A 26,371-nucleotide genomic window follows, 5' to 3' on the forward strand; every position below is an offset into this window, starting at 1 on the left:
AACGACTCCAAGCTGAAATGCATGAACCCAGCTCAGAACCCTCCCTGTATCTGGCATCCATCATGCATCCAGGAGGAGGGCTCACTACTCTCCTTCTAGGAGGGAGTCACAAAGGACATAGGGTCTGCAGTTCTTAACATCAGAAAATTTCTCTGTGTGGAAGAACTCACAAACCAGAAGAGAAGGGGCTCACACGCAAGAAAAGTGAGATAATGAAAGTAGAAAAATAAGCAAAGTAAACTTGCTCCTCCCCTTAAAAGGAACCGAGGGAAACCAGATTTCCTTGGCCATAAATTACTATAAACAATATGTAGTGTTTTGTTTGAGGTTACTGGAGCCAAGTTCTGACAGTTCAAAGGAGACACTGAAGGAATACCTGCCACACGCTGCTTGAGCAATCCAGATGGGCACACTCTGTCCTTTCTGAAGATCAAGCTCAAGACAAGCCCAGAGCAGCTCTTAGCGCTGCAGAAGGATGGGAGGCACAGCTTGTACAAGGAATTTGAAAACGTATTCCATTGCATTTATTGGATTGAGGAGGGAGATCCAGTTTTGTGCTCTTTCCTCTCTCTGCCCTCTGGCCATAGCATCAATTTCTTCCAACTTGCTTACCAAGGAAAGGTGGTATTCCTGTAAAAAAAAAAAAACAACCCTCCCTCCCTCCCCATGCTTAGGAGTACTTGAGAATTATTCCAGGAATCAGCATTTATATGCATTGCATTGTTGACTTAAAACTAACTAAATTCTATTAAAAGCAAATATATAGGGCTTCCCTGGTGGCGCAGTGGTTGAGAGTCTGCCTGCTAATGCAGGGGACGCGGGTTCGAGCCCTGGTCTGGGAGGATCCCACATGCCACAGAGCAGCTAGGCCCGTGAGCCACAACTACTGAGCCTGCGCGTCTGGAGCCTGTGCTCCGCAACAAGCGAGGCTGCAATAGTGAGAGGCCCGCGCACTGCGATGAAGAGTGGCCCCCGCTTGCCACAGCTAGAGAAAGCCCTCGCACAGAAACAAAGACGCAACACAGCCATAAAAATAAATAAATAAATAAATAAATAATTTTTTAAAAAAGCAAATATATATTTTTAAACAAAAAATATTTTTATCATCAGATAAAATTGTTACACTTGTAATATTTGGATCACAAATATCACTTTTAATTTAAATGGTAGAAATTAGGCTGAAGCTGAAAGACTATTTCTAGGGTTTCTCTCCACTCTGCAACTTTCAAGTGATTATGCTTTATTTAAACATCTTGGGAGACACAAACTAGATAGATAAGTAGATACAAAATTAAAGAGGATCTTGCCAGAAAGGTTTTGAAATAAAAGGTAAGAACACTGAGTTACAATCTTAGAGACATTACTTAGTAAATATATTTTAAATGTCAGTGGACCTCCCTCCATAGTGTGTGTGGGTGGGGAAAGGGGTAACTCACATTTATAGGTCATTACACTCTACAGAGAGGCAGTGTAGCCCAGTAAGCAAACTCATGCTTTCCAGAGGCAGAGTGCCTAGGATTTACTTCAGACTCACTTCCTGATCTTGGGCAAATAAACTCTGTGCCTTAATGTCTTTGGCTGTAAAAATGGGGCTAAAGATAGCATAGGTTATTACATAGGGTTCTTGTAAGGATTAAGTGAGTTAATATGTGTGATGTCCTGAAGTGCCTGGCCTACTGTAAGTGTTCAAACTGCATTACTGCTGTTCCTAATTTAGCACCTAAATTAGGTACTAGGCACTTTACACGCTTTTTTTTAAAATTAATTAATTAATTAATTTTATTTTTGGCTGTGTTGGGTCTTTGTTGCTGCGCCTGGGCTTTCTCTAGTTGCGGCGAACGGGTGCTACTCTGCGGTACGCGGGCTTCTCATTGCAGTGGCTTCTCTTGTTGCGGAGCACGGGCTCTAGGCACGCAGGCTCAGTAGTTGTGGCTCGTGGGCTCTAGAGCGTGGGCTTCAGGAGTTGTGGCGCACGGGCTTAGCTGCTCCGCGGCGTGTGGGATCTTCCCGGACCAGGGCGTGAACCCGTGTCCCCTGCACTGGTAGGCAGATTCTTAACCACTGTGCCACCAGGGAAGCCCCTACATGCTTTTTACAGGCCCATTTTTTCTGAGTGATAATCGAGTGAGCATTTTAAATTTCTGATGATTGCAAATAGAAGATAACTGGAAGGTAACGATTGCTAATTATTGCCAATCTGTTATTAATGAATATGACACCTTGAAGTGACTTTGTGAAGCCACATACACTGAATGCAAATAACTTGGCTGAAGGAAAGAGATCATTGAAATAGTAAAGGAAACACAAAAGATATATTCAGATTCCAGAGGGACCCTGTAATAGTAGCTTACAGGTACTTTGTACTTCACAGTGTGTCAACAGTAGTCACATTAATTATTTTATTTGACCCTCCCACAAAAATTATGAAGAAAAGAGAACAAGTGTTATTATCATCACTTTACAAACGAGGAACCAGGATAAGTAGCAGAGCCAGGAAATGAATCAAGTTTTCAGACTGTAAATCTCCATCACACCACTCTGCCTATGGTGATTAGTGGCTAGAACAAAAGAATAATAGCAGGCTTCTGGTTATTTTGGTATAAAATGCAAATTATAATTGTACCACTGGTTTTAGATTATATATAATGTTCCAAGCTAACTTTCTGATTTATGAAAGCTGCAGAATATGAAATAATAGTACTTCTTCAAAATTAGAGCTAAAAATTTATTAACATTCACAAAACATGAATAGCAATTTAAAAAGAGTTGAATGGACCCAATTAACTTACCTCCAATAAGTTTTAGGTCAGAAACAGATGTTTATAGGAGCTGAGCATTTTAATAAATTGATGTTGAGTTTGGGATATTTGGACTTTATAATACAATTAGTAAATATTATTTAACTGCTCTAAGTTCATGAGGCACAGGCACAGGAGTATCCTGTGACTTGAATGTTTCCCTGACACTATCTCACTTTAAATGGAAACCCGCCCTCCATCAGGGCCACAGTTGGCTCTAGAAGTTCTGTGGAGTGCGGGGCAGGGTCTAATGCCCATCTGTTTGCTAAGGGTTTTCCATGAAAGGTTATCATTATCAATGAAGGGAAGAATTTCTTGCTTTCCTTCTCTCAGAATTGTGTTTGCTCAAAGAGCCTTCACCCATGGATAGCTATTGGAGGCATAGTGGGTGATACTTTGCAACCCAATGTAACAATACAAGTGGGATCTGAGACATTTTGCACAAAGCTTATATTGATCTAAGTGTACACTATAGTGTGGCTATGCTAGCAAAATCATATCAGATTTATCACTATCACTGGACTAGATTTACACTCATATCAAATACAGGCAGCATTGCTTTTCAACAGTAAGGTAACAGATTCCAAGGTTTTCAGTGGTGCTAGATTCTTGCTAGTCATACTCCAAAGGCACAACTCAGCCTAGATTGCATTCATTCATTCGTTGACTTGCCCAACAATTACTGACCACCTGATATATGCTGTGAAGGACCATTGTTGGTCCTGGTCATAGAATAATGAACCAGTTACAGCCCCTGCTCTGGGTCTGGATGGAGAGTTGGGGGAGAGAGGGGCAGGGATGGAAACAGGAGGCATCAAGAACTGGGGAAGCATAGAGAATCTTGCCTAACTCTGACCTTGGGGGTGAGAAGAGACTTTCTGGAGGGAAGGATAGGGACGAGGGGAATGGTTCAGGGAGAGGCAACAGCAAATTAGAAGCTTTCAAGGTGAGAGATGATGGGTGATGAGAAACAAAGAAAGCTTGGTATAGCTGGAGTATAAATTCTGGGAAAATGGTAGTAATTAATCAAGATGTGGAGGAGGGGTAATTGGGACCTCGCTAAGGAATTTGGACTTTTCCTGAGAACAAATGAATACCGTTGAAGGTTTATAAGCAGGTTGGTGACATTCTGACTTGCTTAATTTCAATTTCAGGTTTCAGGCCCCTATCACACCTAATGTGCAGACTTTCCAAGATACCATCGGAGACTGCTTTGGCATTGCCATTGTTGGCTTTGCAGTGGCCTTCTCTGTGGCCAGCGTCTATTCCCTCAAATACGATTATCCCATTGATGGCAATCAGGTAAATATAAACCGACGCCGGGTCTAATTAGGCAACTTTATATACTATTCTGCATGCATAATATCAATGGTGCCGCGTCTAAAGAAGATTCTTCCTTGTTCTCCCATCAGGAGTTAATCGCCTTGGGAGTGGGTAACATATTCGGTGGATCGTTCAGAGGATTTGCAGCAAGTACAGCCCTCTCCAGATCAGGGGTCCAGGAGAGTACAGGAGGCAAAACCCAGGTATTGGAGGATGTTTGCTGTGAGGGTCATCCTTGCATGAGTCACTGGGGATGCGGAGCCCGGGGGGAAGTTGAGTCTGTGATGAGAATGCTCTCATCTTCACAGATCGCTGGCCTTCTCTCTGCTGTCATCGTGCTGATTGTCATCCTAGCCATTGGATTTCTTCTGGAGCCTCTGCAAAAGGTAGCACTCCTCTCTCGGACTGCCATCTCTCTCCTTTGGGTGATGAATCAAGGACCCTGGTTCTTAAACTGAGGAAGCACAAACTAAACTAGGGAAAATGAGTATCTGCAAACTCTCAGGTACTCTTCTTAGCCAATACTCTGTGGGCCAAAACTATTTCTTTTTCTCCTGGCACTGTCTTATGAATGTTAGGAATGCAAATATCCAACAACTCTACCCTTGCAACTCATACTCTACCTTATCAACTCTCCTCTTCAACCGCTATGTTTGTAGCCCCAGATATAATTAATGTTTACATAGGAAGGCATCCTAGCACTGCAGCTTCGATATGGATTGACTAAAGTGAAGATTTTCTTAAAGGTTGAGGTCATCAGGGCCTCTACTGAATTCAGAGAATGGTGCTATCAGCCACACAACCTGCTCTTAGGAATACGCCCTGCAGCTCCCAGAGTTTGGTTTGACTCCAAGACCAAAGCTGTCAGATTGCTGGATGGGAGCAAACAGCTAGACTTTGACCTTGTACCTTCACCTCATGCTCCTCTGTCCATCTCTCCTGAACTGTAATTTTTGAGGGTGTACTTTAATGCTTTGTCCACCGTGGCAGCATCCAGGTTACAAAAATAACAGCGGGCCCTAGAAAATACAGGATCTGTAGGAAACCAGATGATGGTCAATACCTTGTTCTTTGTGGTGTTAATTTGACTTTGAGGCAGTACAGGGGGCACTGGCTCTAATCCTGTAGATGTACTTCTAAGCGGCTCGGCTGCTTATTATCTGTGTGTTTTGGGCAGATTACTTAACCTCTCTGAACCTCAAGTTGCCCATTTGTAAAATAGGGAAGGAAACAGTCCCCACCTCACAGAGTTGTTGCAAAAATTGAATGAAATAATGCACGTGAAATATTTAGCCCAGGGTGTGGCACATGATAAACACTTAATAAATGATAGCCTTTTTTTGGTTAATTTTATTTATTTTTGTCTGCTTTGGGTCTTCGTTGCTGTGCAGGGGCTTTCTCTAGTTGTGGTGAGCAGGGGCTATTCTTCGTTGTGGTGTGTGGGCTTCTCCTTGCATGGGCTTCTTCTTGTGGTGGCTCCTCTTGTTGTGGAGCACAGGATCTAGGCACGTGGGCTTCAGTAGTTGCAGCATACGGGCTCATTTAGTTGTGGCTCGCAGGCTCTAGAGCACAGGCTCTGTAGTTGTGGCGCACAGGCCTAGTTGCTCCGCAGCATGTGGGATCTTCCCGGACCAGCGATTGTACCCGTGTTCCCCTCATTGGCAGGCGGATTCCTATCCACTGCGCCCCAGGGAAGTCCCAATGCTAGCCTTTATTGTAAAGATTATTATTGTTGTTGTTATTCTTATTCTACAAACATTCTATTATACCTCTGACTACAAAGGACATAGAGATAGGACACAGCCCACCAAAGTCTGTTGGTTGTTATCTAGGCCTTTTTCCTTGTTGGTTGGTAGCTGGAACATGAGTTTTGTCCAAGGTTTCTGGAGTCCCAGTGCAGTTATCCCGAATGTGGCCAAGCAGAGCACAGTACTCTTTGCTAAAATTATGCGTTCTTCCTATGCTAACCTACTGATTTCCAGAGGAATGGCATAAAATGGGTCAAAAAGTCACCACCAAAGAAATAATGTGTATAAGAATGTATATCTCAATAAAAATAAATGCACACACAGCTCCCCAACATAGAGAATTCTGCCCTGTGTGCTTCCTCCCATGTGTATCCCTGGGCTCTACCTCACCCACTTCAATTGGGAGAAACTAAAAAAACAATTGCCATTTAAAATCCTATCTCTTTCGTGAATAAACCACACCAACGACACTGTCCAGGATGATAATCAAAGGCCCTACTTTGTAAAGGAACCATGTGACAATTCCTTCTTAGACCATTGTGTCTGTAATGTTTTTGTTTCATCTGAATAACTGGTCTGCTTCTTTTTATCACATAAGGACAAATAACCCTTCATGATAGCTAAGAATGAACATTCCTTGAGCGCTTACTAAGCATCAGCAGAGTTCTAAGCATTTTGTTTACAATTAATCCTTTATATCAATTACAGTATGGATACCTGGTTCCTGGTAAAATGATTCCCCTTTTCCTGTCTATGGCTTCTCAGGGCTCTGTAATCTTTATTTTTCTTTAAAGGGCTCTATTGTGTATGTATTTCACTGTAAATTGTTTCAATGTTTTTTTAATTTTTAAAAAAATTTAAATTGAAGTATAGTTAACTTATAACGTTGTATTAGTTTCAAGTGTACAGCAAAGTGATTCGGTTATACATATATATATTGTTTACCCATTTTCAAGTTGTTTTTCCATGGAATACTGACCAGGTGGTAAATAATGCCTAATGAAAAGAAAAAATATGTCTCTTCTGCAGGTGGTACTTGACATGTTTTATAGTAAAGTCCCCCAAAGCAGCAGGCTTATTGCACAAAGTACTGTGAACCTTTCACACAGCTACCATGGTGGGGGGGCAGGGCATCTGCAGAGCTACACTACAATATCAAAACCAATACATTCACATCAGTACAGTACTGTTAACCGGATTACAGACTTTATCCAGTTTCCCCCATTTTTTAACTGGTGTGCATTTGTGTGTAATTTCCTTTTTAAAGTCACTTAAGACAATATTTAGTCTTCTAAACAACAACCTCTATTCTCACAGTGAGTAAATGAGCTAGTCAGGCATTAAATTATAAACATAACTTGTGAAAATAAAAAATGTCTAGATCAGTTAAACTATATTTGAGATAGGAAAACACAAACTGTGTTTGGTTTTTCTTTGTACATTTCTTTTATGGTGTGAAAGTAGTCAGTATACAAATTCCATAGTCCATTCAGAATCGAGCAGCTGAATTGGGGGCAGGGGTTGGGGGCCTGTTCCTACCATTGTGTTAAAACCCAAATAAGGAAGACAGCGTGCCATTCAGCATTTTTCACCTTAATTATCATAATTCCTGCAAGACAAATTATCTCATTTTGGCATGCCACGAAACAAAAACTTGAGCTTAGCTGACCACCCAGACCCTTCTTTTGACTCTACCGTTCAGCGGTATCACCATCAGGCCTCTTAAAGGAGGCCGTGTTACTGCCTCTTCCACTCATTAGTTCACCCACTCATTCACTGAATAATTATGAAGCCCCTCCCACGTGCATTTACCACAGTAGGTTCTGGGGATCTAGCAGGGAACAAGACAGATAAGGTTCACACTGTCCCAGAGAGTCGGCCTCAAATCTTTGCGAACCTCTCTGTGATCTTCGGATTCCTCTTACTAAATGACATGATTACTGATCATCATCCAAGGTTTGAATTCTGATTCCAAGACCCCAAGCTCCCCAAGTTTCTTTTTTTTTTTTTAAAGATTTTTTTGATGTGAACCATTTTTAAAGTCTTTATTGAATTCGTTACAATATTGCTTATGTTTTACGTTTCGGATTTTTGGCCGTGAGGCATGATCTTATCTCCCCGACCAGGGATGGAACCCGCACCCCCTGCATTGGAAGGCAAAGTCTTAACCACCTGACCACCAGGGAAGTCTCCCCAAGTTTTTTTTTGAAACAAAGAGCAACCCCCTCTCCCTACCTACAGTAAATAGACATACACTAGACCACCTCTGCTTGGGAAGAATTTCTTTTGGTCATAGGTCTTCAGATCTGCCTTTCTCTGACCCAAGGTACAGGCGAGTAAATGCTATCAGATCATCTATGGCATGTCCCTGTCACTGTGGTGGGGACAAAATCATGGCTGGGGACAGCTCACAGTCCCGGGGCTGGTGTATCGTGCATGGCATTGCACACCAGAAAAGGGTGTATCCTTTGATAGGCCTTGAGGCCATTGAAAGGACTCACTTATTTACAACCTTCACCTTTGCTTCTATATGGTTATTGGATTATCTCAAAGTACATCTGCTCTTTATGTTTTTCACAGTCTGTCCTGGCAGCTTTAGCGCTTGGAAACTTGAAAGGAATGCTGATGCAGTTCACAGAAATACGAAGATTGTGGCGAAAGGATAAGTATGACTGTGTAAGTAGAGGCGATGGTATTTGAAAGAGAGGAATCAGAATGACATTTTAATGCTGATGTAAAATGCATATTTATATTGTAAACAAAGTGAAATTTTGTTTCTATCTATCTGTTCAAATAACCTGAGTTTGTTTTATTTGCTATCTTGAAACTACATACTCTAATGATTATTCTCTGGGATTTTAATGTAAAAGGATGAGCTACTTACAAGCAGGAAATGGTCCATGAAACACAAGGAGAGAACTTCTTAGATCTGTTCTAAAAATTCTTGCAGTCACCTCTAACACCACAGAAACTCTCTGAATCGTAGGGTATGCATTGCTTCTGTTCTTCATTACATCATATGTTAGTTTCCAGAGAATCTGTGAAGAAAAATTCTGAACATTCCTTTTGGAAACATTCTATAAAGGCTCCCCTCGCTCTCAACATGCCTTGCTATGAGAAGCCCATGTCCCTAATTATATCAGGGTCAAAGTCTGTGGTGTAAAAAGGCTTGTTAACATAGCCTATGGTACTTAACAAGCATAAAGTAATAAACCACACTTGGTTTAGTTTCACTGCTGATAGATCAGTGTTAGGGGTTTTAACACTTTTTTGGCATGCTAGGAGTCTGGTAGAGACAGTAGCCTTTACTTAAATCAGCAGGCCAAAAGTAAGAGATTAGTCCAGGCTCTACCAATTAATTTGCTGATTTTGACAAAGAGCAGCTGGTTCTGGAATTTTCGCTGTGACAGATTCGATCATTTCCTTAACTGGCTCAGGGATGGGATTAGAAATGGATACACTCTCTTGGGATTTTTGAAAAGATTTGCTCGTGTTCCTGCAGCTCAGAACCTGAGCCAGCAGAAATGACCTCAAGGCAGGTCCCTTCTGCTGTGCACTCCCAACTTCTGCTTTGGGCCCTAGAAGTTCATGCTTTCTTATAGCTCTGGACCTAGGACACCGTACTTAAATGAGAGTAAACTGTAGCGTATGTGTTGCCTTCTTTCGACAGCTAATTTGGGTCATGACCTTCATCTTTGCCGTTGTCCTGGGCCTCGGTTTAGGCCTGGCTGCTAGTGTGGCGTTTCAGCTCCTGACTATCGTCTTCAGGACCCAGTTGTAAGTGCTCATTGTGGTCTGCATCCTTGCAGGCTTTGACCTGCCCAGGTCGGAGGAGAAAAGAACCTGTCACTTGTTAAGGGAAAAGCAGTTTAGCTGATAGGTATGCAAATCTATCAAGATTGGCTAAGTCTGGGATTTCCCTGGTGGTCCAGTGGTTAAGACTCCACGTTTCCACTGCAGGGGGCGAGGGTTTATCCCTGGTGGGGACTAAGATCCCACATGCTGTGCGGTGTAGCCAAAAAAAAAAAAAAAAAAAAAGAAAAGAAGATGGGCCAATCTGTTCTGCCTCACCCCAAGGCCTGAAGGTGCAAGAATGGCCCAGCCTTAGAGCATCAGCCAGATCCCGCCAGTTTCTGGTCTGCTCCCTGCTTTGACACCAATTCAAAGAAGTCATAAATCTCTGAGTCTGTTTGCCCAGCTGTAAACTGGTGGTAATTCTATTCTGAGCAGGTTTACTGTCTTTGTCTCAGACTTGTTAAACATGGGCAAGTGTTTCTGAGAAGATTCTGAGATTCTCCATGTCTGGGGGAGTGTTGTTGTTCCTCTGGATGGGTTGTTAGATTGGACTCCCACCTGAAAATCAAGGAGCTGGATTAGAGAACTTCTCAAAGGCCCCTCTCATCCCAAAATGCCACAAAAGCTACTTAGAATTCTTGATTTTTAACAGAATTCCAAACAGAATTCCAGTCCAAACATCTTTGGATTCTTAAATCTCTGCCATGTAATGTCACCACCGTGTGGTCACTCAGCCTATGTTGGATTACATGGCATGACAGAGAAATAAGGCTTGTTGTGATCTAAGGTGTTCTAGAACAGAAGGTGTTATCATAGTTAAGGTTGATCCTGGACTGATGGAACACATTTACATTGAAATGTTCCTGCACTTTTTTATTCACTTATATTTTCATTCATTTCTTGGGGACCCATCAAACACAGAGACAAACTGAGTGGTCATAGGCAAATCATAATACTTCTCCATGTCCTTATCTATACAACAAGGTGACTGTATCTGCCTTATTTCACCCACTAACTGATATTCAGAATCAAAATGGCAAAGCATATGGAAGTGCTTTGTAAACTGGATGTGGTAAATGGGAGGAGAGGCACAGTTCCAGGAGCTGTGGGAGGGTCAGTCAAAGAAGGTGTTTGCCCTCCAGGGCATGATGGCGTGAGGATTCCCCAACCTTTAAAATTTGGAAAAGTGAGCCTGCTTTGGGATGCTGGGAAAACATCGACGTTAGCCTCATAGGCCTAACATATATGCATGAATGATTCACTTGGTGTTGATTTTTCCCTACAGTCCCAAATGCAGCACGCTGGCTAATGTTGGAAGGAGCAACATCTATAAGAATAGAAAAGATTACTCTGAAGTAAGGAAAATTCATTTTTTTCTTTGATTTGCTAAATGATATTAATATAAATCTAATGGGCACCATCTAATATGACTTCTCTGCCTTACAGATGTATGAACCAGACGGCGTGAAGATTTTCAGATGTCCATCTCCTATTTACTTTGCAAACATTAGTTTCTTTAAGCAGAAACTTATCGATGCTGTAAGGTTTGGGGTTATTAATTTTTTTTTAATTCCACTGAATATCTAGGAAAGAAATGCTTGTTCTGTAACAGGAGTGTCATTCATTTCACATATGTTGAGGCTGGGTTGTGTTTGTGTTTTTGTATCCTATGTCCCAGGGCAGGGGGAACTACATTATAAGGGGTCCATTAATATGTTGGGAAATGAGACTCTTTGTATAAGGTCCAATATAGAGACCCTTTTTATTAAATTCTGCTATAAAGTAAAAAGATTTACCACAAGATTTTGGGCCACTGGTTTTTAATAGATGGTCTCCTACAGATTTTCTTTGGGAATCAACTTCAGAAACAACACGAATCCTTAATATTTGACTGCATCATTGAAGAGATTCAGGATAGCAAATGAATACTTATAAGTGAAATGAATAAATATAATATAAATGAATATTTAACACTAAATAACAACTAGTGTCCCTGGTGGACTGGAGAGAAGCTGACAAAGAAGCAGACTTTAAGGTTAAGAAACAAAAGCTCAGCACTCACTCTTTCACATGGCTTCTGGTCCACCCTGTACCTTGCATAGAGCTTCTGCCTTAAACCCTAACGATTTTTACTCATTTGTTATGCATCAAATATCTTTCTACCCAACAATTTTTTTTTTTTTTTTACAAAAATGGGATCATACTGTCTATCTGGCTTTAGATACTATCCTTTTCACTCATCTTTCCATCTCATTACATTTTTTTGTCAATGATTTTTTTTAATTACATAATTTGATACTCCTTACTTATTACTCTGGAGCTAAATATTACCACAATAAGAACACATTTGTTTTGAAAAGGGGAAAAATGAACGTTACCCTCAGATCTAATACTAAAAGTATAAAATAAGATATATAATAGTAGATATTATAAAATATAATCATATAAATTTTAATAGGATAAAAAGTATCTAGAAGCAGGATACTAATTAGATGCCACTCATATTCAACAAATAGAAAAAATAAAATAAAATAAAATTCCCTAAGGGTTGTGTGGGCCAAAACCAAAAACAAAAACTTGAAATAGAATTTAGACCCATTAATGGATACTTTAGGGATAAAACCTGGATGGTACAGAGGTTTTTTGAATGTTAACTGCATACAGGCTGAGCACACCATAGGTCTGATACAATGCTCTCAATGATGATGTTTGGACCACTTTTAAATTTTACTTCGAATATCTGCTTTATGTGCCCCAGTCCCTCAACCCATCCCACTTAATTATGCTATATAAGTAGAATTATGCTATTAACTAGAATTATGCTATATAAGTAGCAGAATATTCAGCATTCTTGTAACACAGCAATGGGCTTTTCAGGTTGGCTTTAGTCCACTTCGAATTCTTCACAAGCGCAACAAAGCTTTGAAGAAAATCCGAAAACTGCAGAAGAAAGGCCTGTTGCAAGTGACACAGGTAAGCTTCTTGCCCACATTTCTGCGTATTATAGCTAAAAGCTTAGTAAAATGTAGTTCAAGAGGTTGGTTCCATTCCTTTAAATGAAATGCCGGGTAAACAAGGTACTTTGTGTGTCAATTAGTGTCATGTTTTTGAGGGTCTCCTTAAAATTGTATTCTCCTAAGAAATTTTTTATTCTCCAAATAAAACAGTTTACAATCCCATCACTTGACCCAACTTTGAATCTATGCTTCAGAAATTCACTACTTATCCTTGACATACAGTGTTTTGTTTTGTTTTGTTTAACATCTTTATTGGAGTATATTTGCTTTACAATGGTGTGTAAGTTGTTGCTTTATAACAAAGTGAATCAGCTATACGTATACATATATCCCCATATCCTCTTCCCTCTTGCATCTCCCTCCCACCCTCCCTATCCCTCCCCACCCCGCCTAGGTGGACACAAAGCAGCAAGCTGATCTCCCTGTGCTATAGGGCTGCTTCCCACTAGCTATCTATTTTACACTTGGTAGTGTATATATGTCCATGCCACTCTCTCACTTATTCCCAGCTTACCCTTCCCCCTCCCCGTGTCCTCAAGTCCATTCTCTACGTCTGCATCTTTATTCCTGTCCTGCCCCTAGGTTCTTTAGAACTTTTTTTTTTTTTTAGATTCCATATATATGTGTTAGCATACGGTATTTGTTTTTCTCTTTCTGACTTACTTCACTTTGTATGACAGTCTCTAGGTCCATCCACCTCACTACATATAACTCAATTTTGTTTCTTTTTATGGCTGAATAATATTCCATTGTATATATGTGTCACATCTTCTTTATCCATTCATCTGTCGATGGACACTTAGGTTGCTTCCATGTCCTGGCTATTGTAAATAGAGCTGCAATGAACATTGCGGTACATGACTCTTTTTGAATTATGGTTTTCTCAGGGTATATGCCCAGTAGTGGGATTGCTGGGTCGTATGGTAGGTCAATTTTTAGTTTTTTAAGGAACCTCCATACTGTTCTCCATAGTGGCTGTATCAATTTACATTCTCACCAACAGTGCAAGAGGGTTCCCTTTTCTCCACACCCTCTCCACCATTTATTGTTTGTAGATTTTTTGATGATGGCCATTCTGACCAGTGTGAGGTGATACCTCATTGTAGTTTTGATTTGCATTTCTCTAATGATTAGTGATGTTGAGCATCCTTTCATGTGTTTGTTGGCAATCTGTATATCTTCTTTGGAGAAATGTCTATTTAGGTCTTCTGCCCATTTTTGGATTGGGTTGTTTGTTTTTTTGATACTGAGCTGCATGAGCTGCTTGTATATTTTGGAGATTAATCCCTTGTCAGTTGCTTCATTTGCAAATATTTTCTCCCATTCTGAGGGTTGTCTTTTCGTCTTGTTTATGGTTTCCTTTGCTGTGTAAAAGCTTTTAAGTTTCATTAGGTCCCATTTGTTTATTTTTGTTTTTATTTCCATTTCTTTAGGAGGTGGGTCAAAAAGGATCTTGCTGTGATTTATGTCACAGGGTGTTCTGCCTATGTTTTCCTCTAAGAGTTTTAGAGTGTCTGGCCTTACATTTAAGTCTTTAATCCATTTTGAGTTTGTTTTTGTGTATGGTGTTAGGGAGTGTTCTAATTTCATTCCTTTACACGTAGCTGTCCAGTTTTCCCAGCACCATTTATTGAAGAGGCTGTCTTTTCTCCATTGTATGTTCTTGCCTCCTTTATCAAAGATAAGGTGACTATATGTGCATGGGTTTATCTCTGGGCTTTCTATCTTGTTCCATTGATCTATATTTCTGTTTTGTGCCAGTACGATACTGTCTTTTTTTTTTTTTTTTTTTTAATTTTTGGCTGCGTTGGGTCTTCGTTGCTGCGCGCGGGCTTTTCTCCAGTTGTGGCGAGCAGGGGCTACTCTTCATTGCGGTGTGTGGGCTTCTCATTGTGGTGGCTTCTCTTGTTGCAGAGCACAGGCTCGAGGCACGCAGGCTTCAGTAGTTGCAGCACGTGGGCTTAGTTGCCCTGTGGCATGTGGGATCTTCCCGGACCAGGGCTCGAACCATGTACCCTGCATTGGTAGGCAGATTCTTAACCACTGCGCTACCAGGGAAGCCCAGTACTATACTGTCTTGATTACTGTAGCTTTGTAGTGTAGTCTGAAGTCAGGGAGCCTGATTCCTCCAGCTCCAGCTCTTTCTCATGATTGCTTTGGCTATTTGGGGTCTTTTGTGTTTCCATACAAATTGTGAAATTTTTTGTTCTAGTTCTGTGAAAAATGCCATTGGTAGTTTGATGGGGATTGCATTGAATCTGTAGATTGCTTTGGGTAGCATAGTTATTTTCACAGTGTTGATTCTTCCAATCCAAGAACATGGTATATCTCTCCATCTGTTTGTGTTATCGTTAATTTCTTTCATCAGTATCTTATAGTTTTCTGCATACAGGTCTTTTGTCTCCTTAGGTAGGTTTATTCCTAGGTATTTTATTCTTTTTGTTGCAGTGGTAAATGGGAGTGTTTCCTTAATTTCTCTTTCAGATTTTTCATCATTAGTGTATAGGAATGCAAGAGATTTCTGGGCATTAATTTTGTATCCTGCTACTTCATCAAATTCATTGATTAGCTCTAGTAGTTTTCTGGTAGCATCTTTAGGATTCTCTATGTATAGTATCATGTAACCTGCAAACAGTGACAGTTTTACTTCTTTTCCAATTTGGATTCCTTTTATTTCTTTTTCTTCTCTGACTGCTGTGGCTAAAACTTCCAAAACTATGTTGAATAAGCATGGTGAGAGTGGGCAACCTTGTCTTGTTCCTGATCTTAGTGGAAATGGTTTCAGTTTTTCACCATTGAGAACGATGTTGGCTGTGGGTTTGTCATATATGGCCTTTATTATGTTGAGGTAAGTTCCCTCTATGCCTACTTTCTGGAGGGTTTTTATTATAAATTGGTGTTGAATTTTGTCGAAAGCTTTTTCTGCATCTATTGAGATGATCATATGGTTTTTCTCCTTCAATTTGTTAATATGGTGTATCACATTGATTGATTTGCATATATTGAAGAATCCTTGCATTCCTGGGATAAACCCCACTTGATCACGGTGTATGATCTTTTTAATGTGCTGTTGGATTCTGTTTGCTAGTATTTTGTTGAGTATTTTTGCATCTATGTTCATCAGCGATATTGGCCTGTAGTTTTCTTTTTTTGTGACGTCTTTGCCTACAGTGTTTTACTTGGTCACAGTTCTTATGCATATTAGTATCCTCTCTTGCAGAAAGGATATATATGTACTGTTGATGGCTTTAAAGATTCTGACGAAGAGCTGGACAATGATAATATAGAAGAACTGGATCAGCCCATCAATACCACAGACCTGCCCTTCCAGATAGACTGGAACGCTGATCTTCCTGTCAACATCATGGTCCCTAAAATCAACCTCCACAGCCTCATTCTTGACTTTTCAGCAGTGTCATTTCTTGACATTTCTTCAATGAGGGGTCTCAAAACGGTAATTTCTTTTTTCTGAATGGAAACAGCTAATCAGTCACTAAAGGTAAAAAAGGTGTATTTGTGGAAGGATGCTCCTTTAGATAACACATGCTTAAGTAGAAGTAAATTTTAATCTTAGAATATTTCATGGAGGGAGTGTTCAGAGAACTCTTTAAAAGTGCATTTCCCATGAGACTGCATATAATTTCTAATGTATGCTTATAGACAACACTGCTCATAATCCTATTAAATTCCAATTCTGCAGTGCCTTCAAATCCTTGCGGGTGTTGTATCTAAATTGTCCTGAAATAGAGAAGGTCTTGGGGAAAAGTGGAATAGTGGGCCTTTTGTTTTTATCCTCATCTGTCATAAGCCAGTGAGATTTCACTTGACTATATAACAATGTGTGGGTTTTTTTAAGTAGATGTGCAAAAGAATAAATGTCACATGTGATTTTAAAACAGAACTTGTAACAATCAGGTTGAAGGCTGTTTGCACAGTTTCGTCAGCATTTCTAAAATAATGAGTTTCTAACAGAAATGCAGAAACAGATATCAAGAGAATTTAAGAATTCCAAGTCCCCCTCTTTTGCTTGTTTTTTTTTTTTTTAAATAGATATCTGCCTACATAAAAACTGACCTAAGATCTATTAAGTATAGGTGAACTGGATATAAAATTCAAAAATAGGATCAAATTTATTTCCTTCAAACTTATCTTTAAAAGAAAATCTAAACACCACATAACTTTTGAGACTGCTTGCCTTTTCTTTTTCTTTGCTTCTGTCTGTTTATTTTAGCTTTGGAGAAAATACACATAAAGTTTATGTTTTGATCTTGGCAGTATAGCACAAGGGACGGGGACTCTGCCTTAGGTTTCCTTGGTTTCCTTAAGGTCCTAATTCTTACTTCAGCCCAGTAGAGGCTCTAAAAGTGTTTACTGATGATAATAGTGATATTAATGATCGCTAAATTGATCAACAGTACAAGCTACTTTTCTTAACCTTATATGACCTTTCTCATATCACTACTGGCCTTTGTTCTTAGCCTAGAGACCAGGAAAACGGATAAAGATTCATTGGTGCTAGATACCTCCAGGCACTGTGGACAGGAATAATGAACAATGTGTGTGGGTCATGGGGTTTTTTAACTTTTATATAGATAGAAAGTTCTAAGTCAAGATCATCCCATAGAAGAAACTTTTAAAATTAAATCAGAGTTCATCTTGTGAGTCAAGGCAGAACATTTTCCCATCATCCTTCCTTAGAGTTCTTTCCTTCGGATTTCTTTCTTTCTGTCATAGAGCCTTGTTATTAACTTTAGTATCTCTATACTACTGTCTCTTTTCAAAATGTAAAAGGCTCTGAAAGCAACATATCACCCTAAGACACAATTATGATAGTTTTCTTTATGATTCTGACAAGTGAAACTGTTCCCTAAGGAAGATCTACTTTCTTTTTAACAGATCTTGCAAGAATTTATCAGGATTCAGGTAGATGTGTATATTGTTGGAACTGATGGTAAGTTGTTTTGTTTTTATATTCTGACAATTTCTTCACTGCTAACTCTCAATCTAGACAGCTTCTCCAAAGAACAGGCACTTTTTATGATCACCAAGAAGGAAATCTAATTTGTAGATTTCCAATAGAAATCTCTAGGGAAACAGCATCTTTATATTTGAGTTGTGTCAATATGTAATTAACTTTACAGTTTGAATCCTAGTTTAACAGGCAGCAAAGGAGTGAATATGTAACCACTGTTTACCCTAAACTTCCTAGAAAAGTAGGCTTGTTTTCTCTTTTCCTCACCTCCCTTGATTCATCGGCCCATAATTACCTGGTTTCTGCTTCACCTCACTGATGAGGTTGCCCTTGCCAAGGTCATCAATGATGTCCAGGTTGTCAAGATCAACCACCCCCATCCCAGCCTCATTCTCTTGGAGCTTACTTTAGCATTGACCCTTTCTTTAGCCTCTGTCTCCCTGACTTCTGCAAGACCATTCTTCTGAGTCCTCTCCCACCACTCTCAGAGCTTCACAGTGTCTGACATTGGTTCCTCTCCACGCCACAGTCTTGCCCAAGGTTCAAACCTAAACCCTATAGTTCTAATTCTATCAACTCTTTCTAAGTCAATCTCTTAGCATGTTTATGACTGCAAGTATGTCTACAGGTTAATGAATCTGCTAACTACACCTTCAGCCCAGACCTTTCTTCTGAGCTGCAGACCCACGTATTCAACCATCTGGATGTCCTCCAAGTACCTAAGATACATGTATTCAAAACTAAATATATTACCTTCCCTCCCCAAACTACTCCTTCTCCTTTTCTATCTTGATCACTGCATCACCACATACCCACCCAGTTGCCCAAAGTAGAAATCTTGGAGCTGTCTTTAGTTTCTCCTCCCCATCCCTCTATATTCAGTGAGTCACCATAAATATTCCCTACTGAATCAGTCTCTTCCTCTCCATTTCTACAGCCTTAATCCAGATCCTTATCATTTCTCATCTAAGTCCTCTGCAAGAACTAATCAGTGTCTTTGTCCATGCCTAGAATATTCTCCCATCCCATTTTCTGACTCATCCCATTAATCTTTCTCATGAAACTTATAGTCTAGTGGGAAAGCCTGATAATAAACAAAAAGATATTTTAGGTAATGATAAGCACTGTGAAGAAAAGAGCAGGGTTAAGAGACATAGAGCCACAGGGGTAGTGCTATATTAGACAGGTGATCAAGGATGTCCAGTAATGCAACATTTGAGTAGCGACTGGAATGAAGTGAGGGAGTCAAACTTGACAGTATCTTGGGGGAAAGCATTTTAGGGAGGGGGAGGACAAGTGAAATTGAGGGAGGCGTGAAATTGGCATCTTTAATTTTTTGCTCTCTACTGGCTCCTATCCATAAAATCTACAGATATACTCTAGTTTCAAGGCTTCCTTATAATTAAAAATATTCTCTTAATCTCAGTAACCCTTTAACCTCTTAAAACAATTTTATTCTTTCTCCATCATCCCAGGTTTTTTAAGATTGTCCTTTCCTGCTGCCTCTGCTGCCTGGCATCCCTCTTGGTCCTTAACTAAGATCATCACCTTCCCTCTCACTGCACACCACCACCCACCTGCATCCTGGGTTCTGGCAACCACAATGCCCTCCTCTCTCCCTCTCCCTCAGACACTGCTAGGTCTTGTCGATGTTGAAAGTTTGCCTCTGAACAGACTTTCCCACCTCCACCCTTTCATACCTTCTCTTCATCCTTCTTTCTCCAGATCCTAGGCATTCTTTTAAACAGTATCTGCTTCATCAAGTTTTCCCAGAATCCTGCCAAGAGGAAACAACCTTTACCCTTCTTTCTCTGAATTTCCATAGCACATGATCTGTGCCTCTCTTATTCATTCTTCAAAAATGTGAGGACCTACCTTGTGCTAGGCATTATTTAAGACCCCAAAAAAAATTAAAGAAAAAAATCAGATTGCTTCCTGCCTTTATGATTCTACAACCATCTCCCTTTCATTAAGATAGTATATAAGTTCTCTACCTTCACTCCAGGACAAGATTCATGTCTAACTTAGCTTTTGATCCTTCATATTACCCAGCCAGAGCTTTGCATATAGTAGACATGATGTAATATTTGGTTATCTGTGCAAACAATGCTGGTTAGTGCCTACAAGAACAGAATTCCTCAAAGATGACTGGAGAGGTAATGTACGGTGCCAAGGAAGATGTTTTCTGATAGCACCCAGCAGCTTTGGGAGAAGGGACTAAAGTAAGTAACTAGTAAATCCAGAACCATGGCACTGGTCCATGAGTATATGTTCTATTTTGGCAGAATCTCAGCTTTTAGTAATAAGCTACATTTGATGCTCCAGTCATTAACGAGGGAGATTAACTCACAAGGCTCCTGCCTAAAAGTTTTTCTCATTTGAACCTTTTCCTTCTTTCTTTTTACATGAACACATTATATGTGTAATTTTCTTAGAAAGGTGTCCTTTAGTTCCAGAAGACATTGTACTAATGGTACACTGGTATCGTACCATTGCAACCCCTAAACACTTAACCAAACATCAGTGAAATGCACATTTGCAAATGGAAGTTCAAATCCCCGACCTCAAGGAGAAACCCATAGCCAAACAATCACTTCTTCCTGTTATTCTTTCTTTCCTCTCTTCAGATGACTTCATTGAGAAGCTTGCACGGTGTGAATTTTTTGATGATGAAGTCAAGGACTCAATATTCTTCTTAACAATCCATGATGCTGTTTTGCATATTTTGATGAAGAAAGATTACAGTACTTCGAAGTTTAATCCCAGTCAGGTACCAGCTTTTTGGCGACTTTCACATTTGTATAACCAACCATCTGTGCTTCTTAAATTTCCCTTTATTTTTCAACATTAAAAAAATATATTCCTAAAAAAAATATATATATATATATTCCTAATCCATAATTCCATCCTGGTTTTTCAGGAAAAAGAAGCAAAACTTGATTTCACCATAAACACAAATGGAGGATTACGTAATCGGGAATGTCAGGTAAGATTCCTCAGCAGGTTTACCTGTATCTAGACATTAGGACAAAAAACTTTTTAAAATAGTGAGGCCTCTTCCAGCACACTGCAGGAAGTCCAGCACCTGTTTGAGCCTCTGTGCCTCATCCCTACAAAACTGAAGCGATAACAAAAAAAAAAGAAAGAAAGAAAACTGAAGCAACGTCAATCTCATAGGGACTTTGGGGGGAAATAAACTCAGATCAGTACAAAAAAAGGATGGAAAATAGTGATACTCGATCTCTTAGCACAATACTGAGCATAGAGAGAGAGAACGTTTTATGTTTTCAAAGTACTTACAACAAAGATCTTATTCTGGTCTTGTCAATCCATGAGGCAGGGAAGGAATTACTGTTTCCATCTACAGATGAATTCATGACGGAGCTGAGAAGCTAATGTACACCTCCTGACCCCCAGATGCATGGGAAGCCCCTAGACAGTGCCTAGCCCAGCACTGAAAGTTAGGTTCCTTTACTTGCTTACTTGAAAGAGTTGCCAAATCATCATTTAACTGGATAGTGCCATTTCATTCTAGAATATTCATTTCTAGAATATTCACTACTATAAGGGACTGTCTCTAGTTTGGGAAAAGCAGAACTACAAATCAAAATGGGTGTCTGCTGTAAGGCAAGTATATGGTAGGTGCATTACATTCATGATCTCAATCTTTACAACAATATGCAAAGAAGATATCTTCATTTCACAAATGAGGAAATTAGAAGGGCTCAGAGAGCTTAACTAATTTGCTTAAGGTCACACACCAAAGTGACAACAACAGGATTTGAAGCAAGATCTGTCTGATGTCAAGATCTATGTTCTGCACATTATGTTATACTGGCTGTATCCTTTGGTGAAAAACTAATGGATGTGAGGGTCCTGGGAAAGAATCTAATGATTGTCTTCAAGTACAGGAAGTGGCTGGTGGTATTTCTCTTATTTGAAGAAAGGTCTAAGAAGAATAGCAAAAAGGAATTTAAATTAGAAATGAAGCAATAAGATAAGCCTGGATGATTATTAAGAGTTTTATCAAACAGAAAAAGGTTAGATGAAAAAGCCATTCCAGAAAATTAGACCTGGCGGGGGAGAGGAGAGCCATGATTCTGTTTCCCAGGGCTGTTTTCCAGAAAACCCCACATCTAGCACCTTGCCTGAGGCCCCCATAAACAGAGCCTTACCAGAAACCCTCTGCCCAGTTGTTGGATTCAGAATTGTCACCAAGTTTTAAAGGATCAAGTATAGGAACAGAATTTAAATCTGATGTCCAATCAAAGCTTTAGAACCAACTGTCAAACAGAATGTAGTCAATACCATCCTGTACCTGTTTCCCTATATTTTAAAAAAAGAAACATTTAACACGAGCTCTTTGCATTACTTAGAGGAAGATAAATCAGCAGTCGTGGTTAGGCCACCAGTGGTGATTCGTGTAAAAGCTGAGTGTCCCTGACCAGCACACATAGCCCCTTGGAGTCTGTATGGTCCCTGTAACAAATGTGAAGAAATATATTACTACAACACATTATATTGTTATTTTGGTTAAGTTAAATTAGGCCTTTGAAAGTACACCTCTATTACAACATGGCATCACATGGTTCTACGTTAACCAAGTAGTCGTGAAAGGTATTTGATCATTAAAACTGAAGACAAAAAACTTGTTGGTGACTCTGGTAAGTTCTAGCTCCCAATTTAATCAGATTGACCACATTTACTCTTTTTAAATACAAGATATGATTATTAAGAGGGATAGAACTTAACAAGTCTTTTAAAGCAAGAACTTTCTGTCTTCTTCCAGGTACCCACTGAAACAAAATTCTAATCAAAATATAATTCAGAGGGATCCTCATCTGACTGTCACATAAAGAACAACTTTATACCCAGAAAGTTATTGATAAGTTCATACATTGTATGAAGAATATTTTTGTTTGAAAGAAATTATGTTTCAAACTTTGGAACGAGATTGTTCTAGCATGGTATATTTTTCACATATCTAGTAGGCAATTATGTAAATACTCTTAATTTTATACCTTGTAGATTTATCAAAGGAAAATTATTTTGTTTGTACGTATTTTTATAGCACTGACAGATTTCCATCCAAGTCACTACCTTTGCGCATATTTTGCAGTGCATTTGCACCACTGCTTTGAATCTTGTAATTTGTATAGTTCATACTAATACATATCCATTTAAAAAAATCAATTGTATAGTGGGTGTGTCTTGCTTTGTTAAATTTCTTGTTAGCTTTCTGAAACATGCTTGCTGTGGGTCCTCTTTATAGTGATCTGACTGGAAACCTGCTACATGAGAATCTTCTAAACCCCCTGCAATGAGACTTCTTTGCCCAGATTTTATGATTACTATAGCTTTTTAAAGCACTCAACCTCCTATCCAGATTTAGATACAATCCTTCTAATGCCCTATCTGTAACTATAACTAGTTTTTGACTCTTTCTTCACTGCTGGTCATTATTTGTAACTCACAGGGTAACAGCTCTAGAGCTCAATTCAGCTGGAGAATGAGATTCAGCATGTTTCTCTTTTTTGCTGGAACTGTTCTTGGTGCAAATTTGTATTTATTTTATGTAATAGAAATTAAACATCATCACCAACAGAAAAAGATTCAGTGGCCTCTGTTCAACATCAAACCACTTTGTCAATGGGAAAAGTTGCCTCAATTGTTTTAGATCTCACCTCTGAATGTTTATTGTCAAAGTACCCTTCTATCCTTTGTTAATGTCTTTACTGAGAGGGCTTGTCTACTGGACTTAAAACCAATTACAGAAAAATAAAACAAAAGGCTTATTTGCATAGCTACTCTTAATTAAAAACTAGAATGTCAGCACTCTTTATAGCAACGTATCAAACTTTTTGAGTCATGGACACCTTAGAGAGCCTCCTGTACCCTATGGACTTTGGGAAAAAAATACACATACACATATACCTTTGTATATGATGCCCTATGAATCTCAGGTTAAGAGTTCTTCCTTTACAGAGGGCAGGGAGTAGAAATTGAAAGCATGAGCCTATTTAGTTGGTCATTTGGCTTGGGGATGGGGCAAAAGCCTTACATAGAATTGTCACTTATGTCTGCATCTTCCCAAGCAAAGGTGCCCTCTACCCTCTTCTTGCCAACCAAAATGTCATAGAGCAGGAAGAAGCACTCCAATTACCGTGCCCCCATCACAATCCATTCAACCTTAACATCTTGAGTGAGGTTCACTTATCCTCATTCTTAAATGTTTTTTTTCTGAGGCCTCTAAGGTGGATATGCTTTGGGTAAGGGGTATGCATGGGGCTGGGCCTCTATTTGCCTGCCTCAGAGCAAATATCAGAAATTGACCAGGGCAAAGACTCTGATCCCTGATTTAGGAAGAGGCCAAGAGATTGCGTTGGAAGATAAAAATAAAACTTATGGGACTTCCTGGTGGCGCAGTGGTTAAGAACCTGTGTCTGCAGGGGACACAGGTTCGAGCCCTGGTCTGGGAAGATCCCACATGCCGCGGAGCAACTGGGCCCGTGAGCCACAATTACTGAGCCTGAGCGTCTGGAGCCTGTGCTCCGCAACAAGAAAGGCCACGACAGTGAGAGGCCCGCGCACCGCGATGAAGAGTGGCCCCCGCTTGCCACAACTAGAGAAAGCCCTCACACAGAAACGAAGACCCAACACAGCAATAAATAAATAAATAAATAAATAAATAAATAAATAAATAAATAAATAAATAAATAAAAGAGCGTTCTCTGTTCTGCACTCCCCAAAAGTGGAAAAAAAAACAAAAAAGAATCCGCCTGCCAATGCAGGGGACATGGGTTCAAGCCCTGCTCCGGGAAGATCCCACATGCCACGGATCAACTAAGCCTGTGCGCCACAACTACTGAGGCTGCGCTCTAGAGCCCGCGAGCCACAATTACTGAGCCCGTGTGCCACAACTACTGAAGCCAGCGTGCCCAGAGTCCATGCTCCACAGCAAGAGAAGCCACCGCGATGAGAAGCCCGCACACCGCAAAGAAGAGTGGCCCCCGCTCACTGTAACTGGAGAAAGCCCGCGTGCAGCAACGAAGACCCAACGCAGCCAAAAATAAATAAATAAATTCATATAAAAAAAAAAAAAAACCTTACAAAAAATAAAACTTACACAAATCAGAGCGAGACTGAAGGGGAGAAGATATCCAGTGATGAACTGGGAGACAGAACCACTTGTGAAGAAACATACATTATTGAAATTAAGACAGGTTGGAACTCATACATACATGTTGAGTAGTTTATCTTCAAAATCATTTTCTAATGCTAATTTATGCATTTGATACATATTCTTGTTTAAACACAGTAACTTACCAGTTAGAAATGTAAATGAAATGTCTTAAATGCAAGCTGGACCATACACTGCATAAACAAGAGCAGAGAGAGGAATATTTCATATTTGTCTGCCATCTTCATCTGGACAACTACATGTTAAAACTGATCTACTGATCTTCTCCCCCTAATCTGTTCTACTAGCACCTTTCCACCTCAGTTAATGCCAACTCCAGCCTTCCAGCTGCTCAGGCTGAAAATTTTGTTAGGAAATTCTATTGACTCTACCTTTTAAATATGTCTAGTATCAACTCATTTAACTCTCAAAATAGCCCCCCTAAGATAGGTACTATGTTTATCCTCATTTTTTAGAAAAGCAAAATAAATCAAGGCTCAAAGAGGGTAAGTAATTAGTCTAAGTTATATATACTTGCTAGTTCTATAGGTAGTAGAACCAGAATTCAGTCTAGATGGTCTGACTCCAGAGCCCAGGCTCTTAATCATTAGGAAATACTACCTCTTCAAAGAAATAAAAACCTATCTAAAAACTGATCTAGCACAAGGCAGGACTAAACTCAGGAACAATATAGGTGCATTCTGCAGATTTGTTCCAAAGTCACTTATTTAGCATTGCACAATTAAATATACCCAGAAAAGCTATTAGGAAATATATTATTAATTTCAGAATCAAATAAATTATTTCTCTCATTATGGTTGTATATCTGTATACTTTTGTAATACATTTTTTAGTGTTTTTCCCCACCCTGGCCACTATACTTTGAAAAAGAACATAATAAAATCTTTTGAGGAAAATTCAGGGGTTAATATCAAGAACAATTCCTGGGTAAGTTAGAAATGTAAGCTCCTAATTAGCAGGGATCATATCTAGTTGGTTCATCATTATATACCCATGTCCATCATACATAAGTGCTTAATTTACATACATAAATTTTTATTATATGTATATATATCTCCATCCTTCCACAAGTCACCCACTTCTTTTTTAAAATATTTATTTATTATTTATTTATTTATGCAGGCATGCATGCATGCCACACTGGGTTTTAGTTGTGGCACCCAGGATCTTCGTTGCAGCATGCAGGCTACTTAGTCACAGCGTGTGGGCTTTAGTTGCGGCATGCGGACTCTTAGTTGTGGCACGCGAACTCTTAGTTGCGGCATGCATGTGGGTTCTAGTTCTCCAACCGGGGATCGAACCTGGGCCCCCTGCATTGGGAGCGTGGAGTCTTACCCACTGGACCACCAGGAAAGTCCCTCACCCACTTCTTGATACTTATGTCACCACCATCATCTCTTGTGAAAATGATTAAAACAGCCTTCTGACTGGCCTTCCAATCTCTGCTTCCCTCATCTGTTCTCAACACACAGCCAGAATAATCCTTTTAAAAGAACCAGATCATTCCACTCCTTTGC

At 39.7% G+C, this 26,371-nt stretch overlaps 1 protein-coding gene across 1 annotated transcript in view; it reads left to right on the top strand.

The window, feature by feature from the left end:
* The window catches only part of SLC26A3 (solute carrier family 26 member 3), a 47,574-nt gene extending 23,199 nt beyond the window's left edge, over positions 1 to 24,375 (top strand). The window contains exons 8-18 of the mRNA XM_082399932.1: positions 3,953 to 4,100; positions 4,211 to 4,507; positions 8,450 to 8,545; positions 9,540 to 9,646; positions 10,950 to 11,019; positions 11,111 to 11,203; positions 12,542 to 12,637; positions 15,902 to 16,135; positions 17,578 to 17,632; positions 20,281 to 20,423; positions 20,574 to 24,375. Of these exons, the coding sequence (XP_082256058.1) occupies positions 3,953 to 4,100; positions 4,211 to 4,507; positions 8,450 to 8,545; positions 9,540 to 9,646; positions 10,950 to 11,019; positions 11,111 to 11,203; positions 12,542 to 12,637; positions 15,902 to 16,135; positions 17,578 to 17,632; positions 20,281 to 20,423; positions 20,574 to 20,672 (1,438 nt within the window). The 3' untranslated portion in view covers positions 20,673 to 24,375. The remainder of the gene's footprint in view (positions 1 to 3,952; positions 4,101 to 4,210; positions 4,508 to 8,449; positions 8,546 to 9,539; positions 9,647 to 10,949; positions 11,020 to 11,110; positions 11,204 to 12,541; positions 12,638 to 15,901; positions 16,136 to 17,577; positions 17,633 to 20,280; positions 20,424 to 20,573) is intronic.
* The last annotated feature ends 1,996 nt before the right edge of the window (positions 24,376 to 26,371 follow it).

The sequence above is a fragment of the Balaenoptera borealis genome, assembly GCF_965194805.1.
Source record: "Balaenoptera borealis genome assembly, chromosome: 7".
Classification (NCBI taxonomy): domain Eukaryota; kingdom Metazoa; phylum Chordata; class Mammalia; order Artiodactyla; family Balaenopteridae; genus Balaenoptera; species Balaenoptera borealis.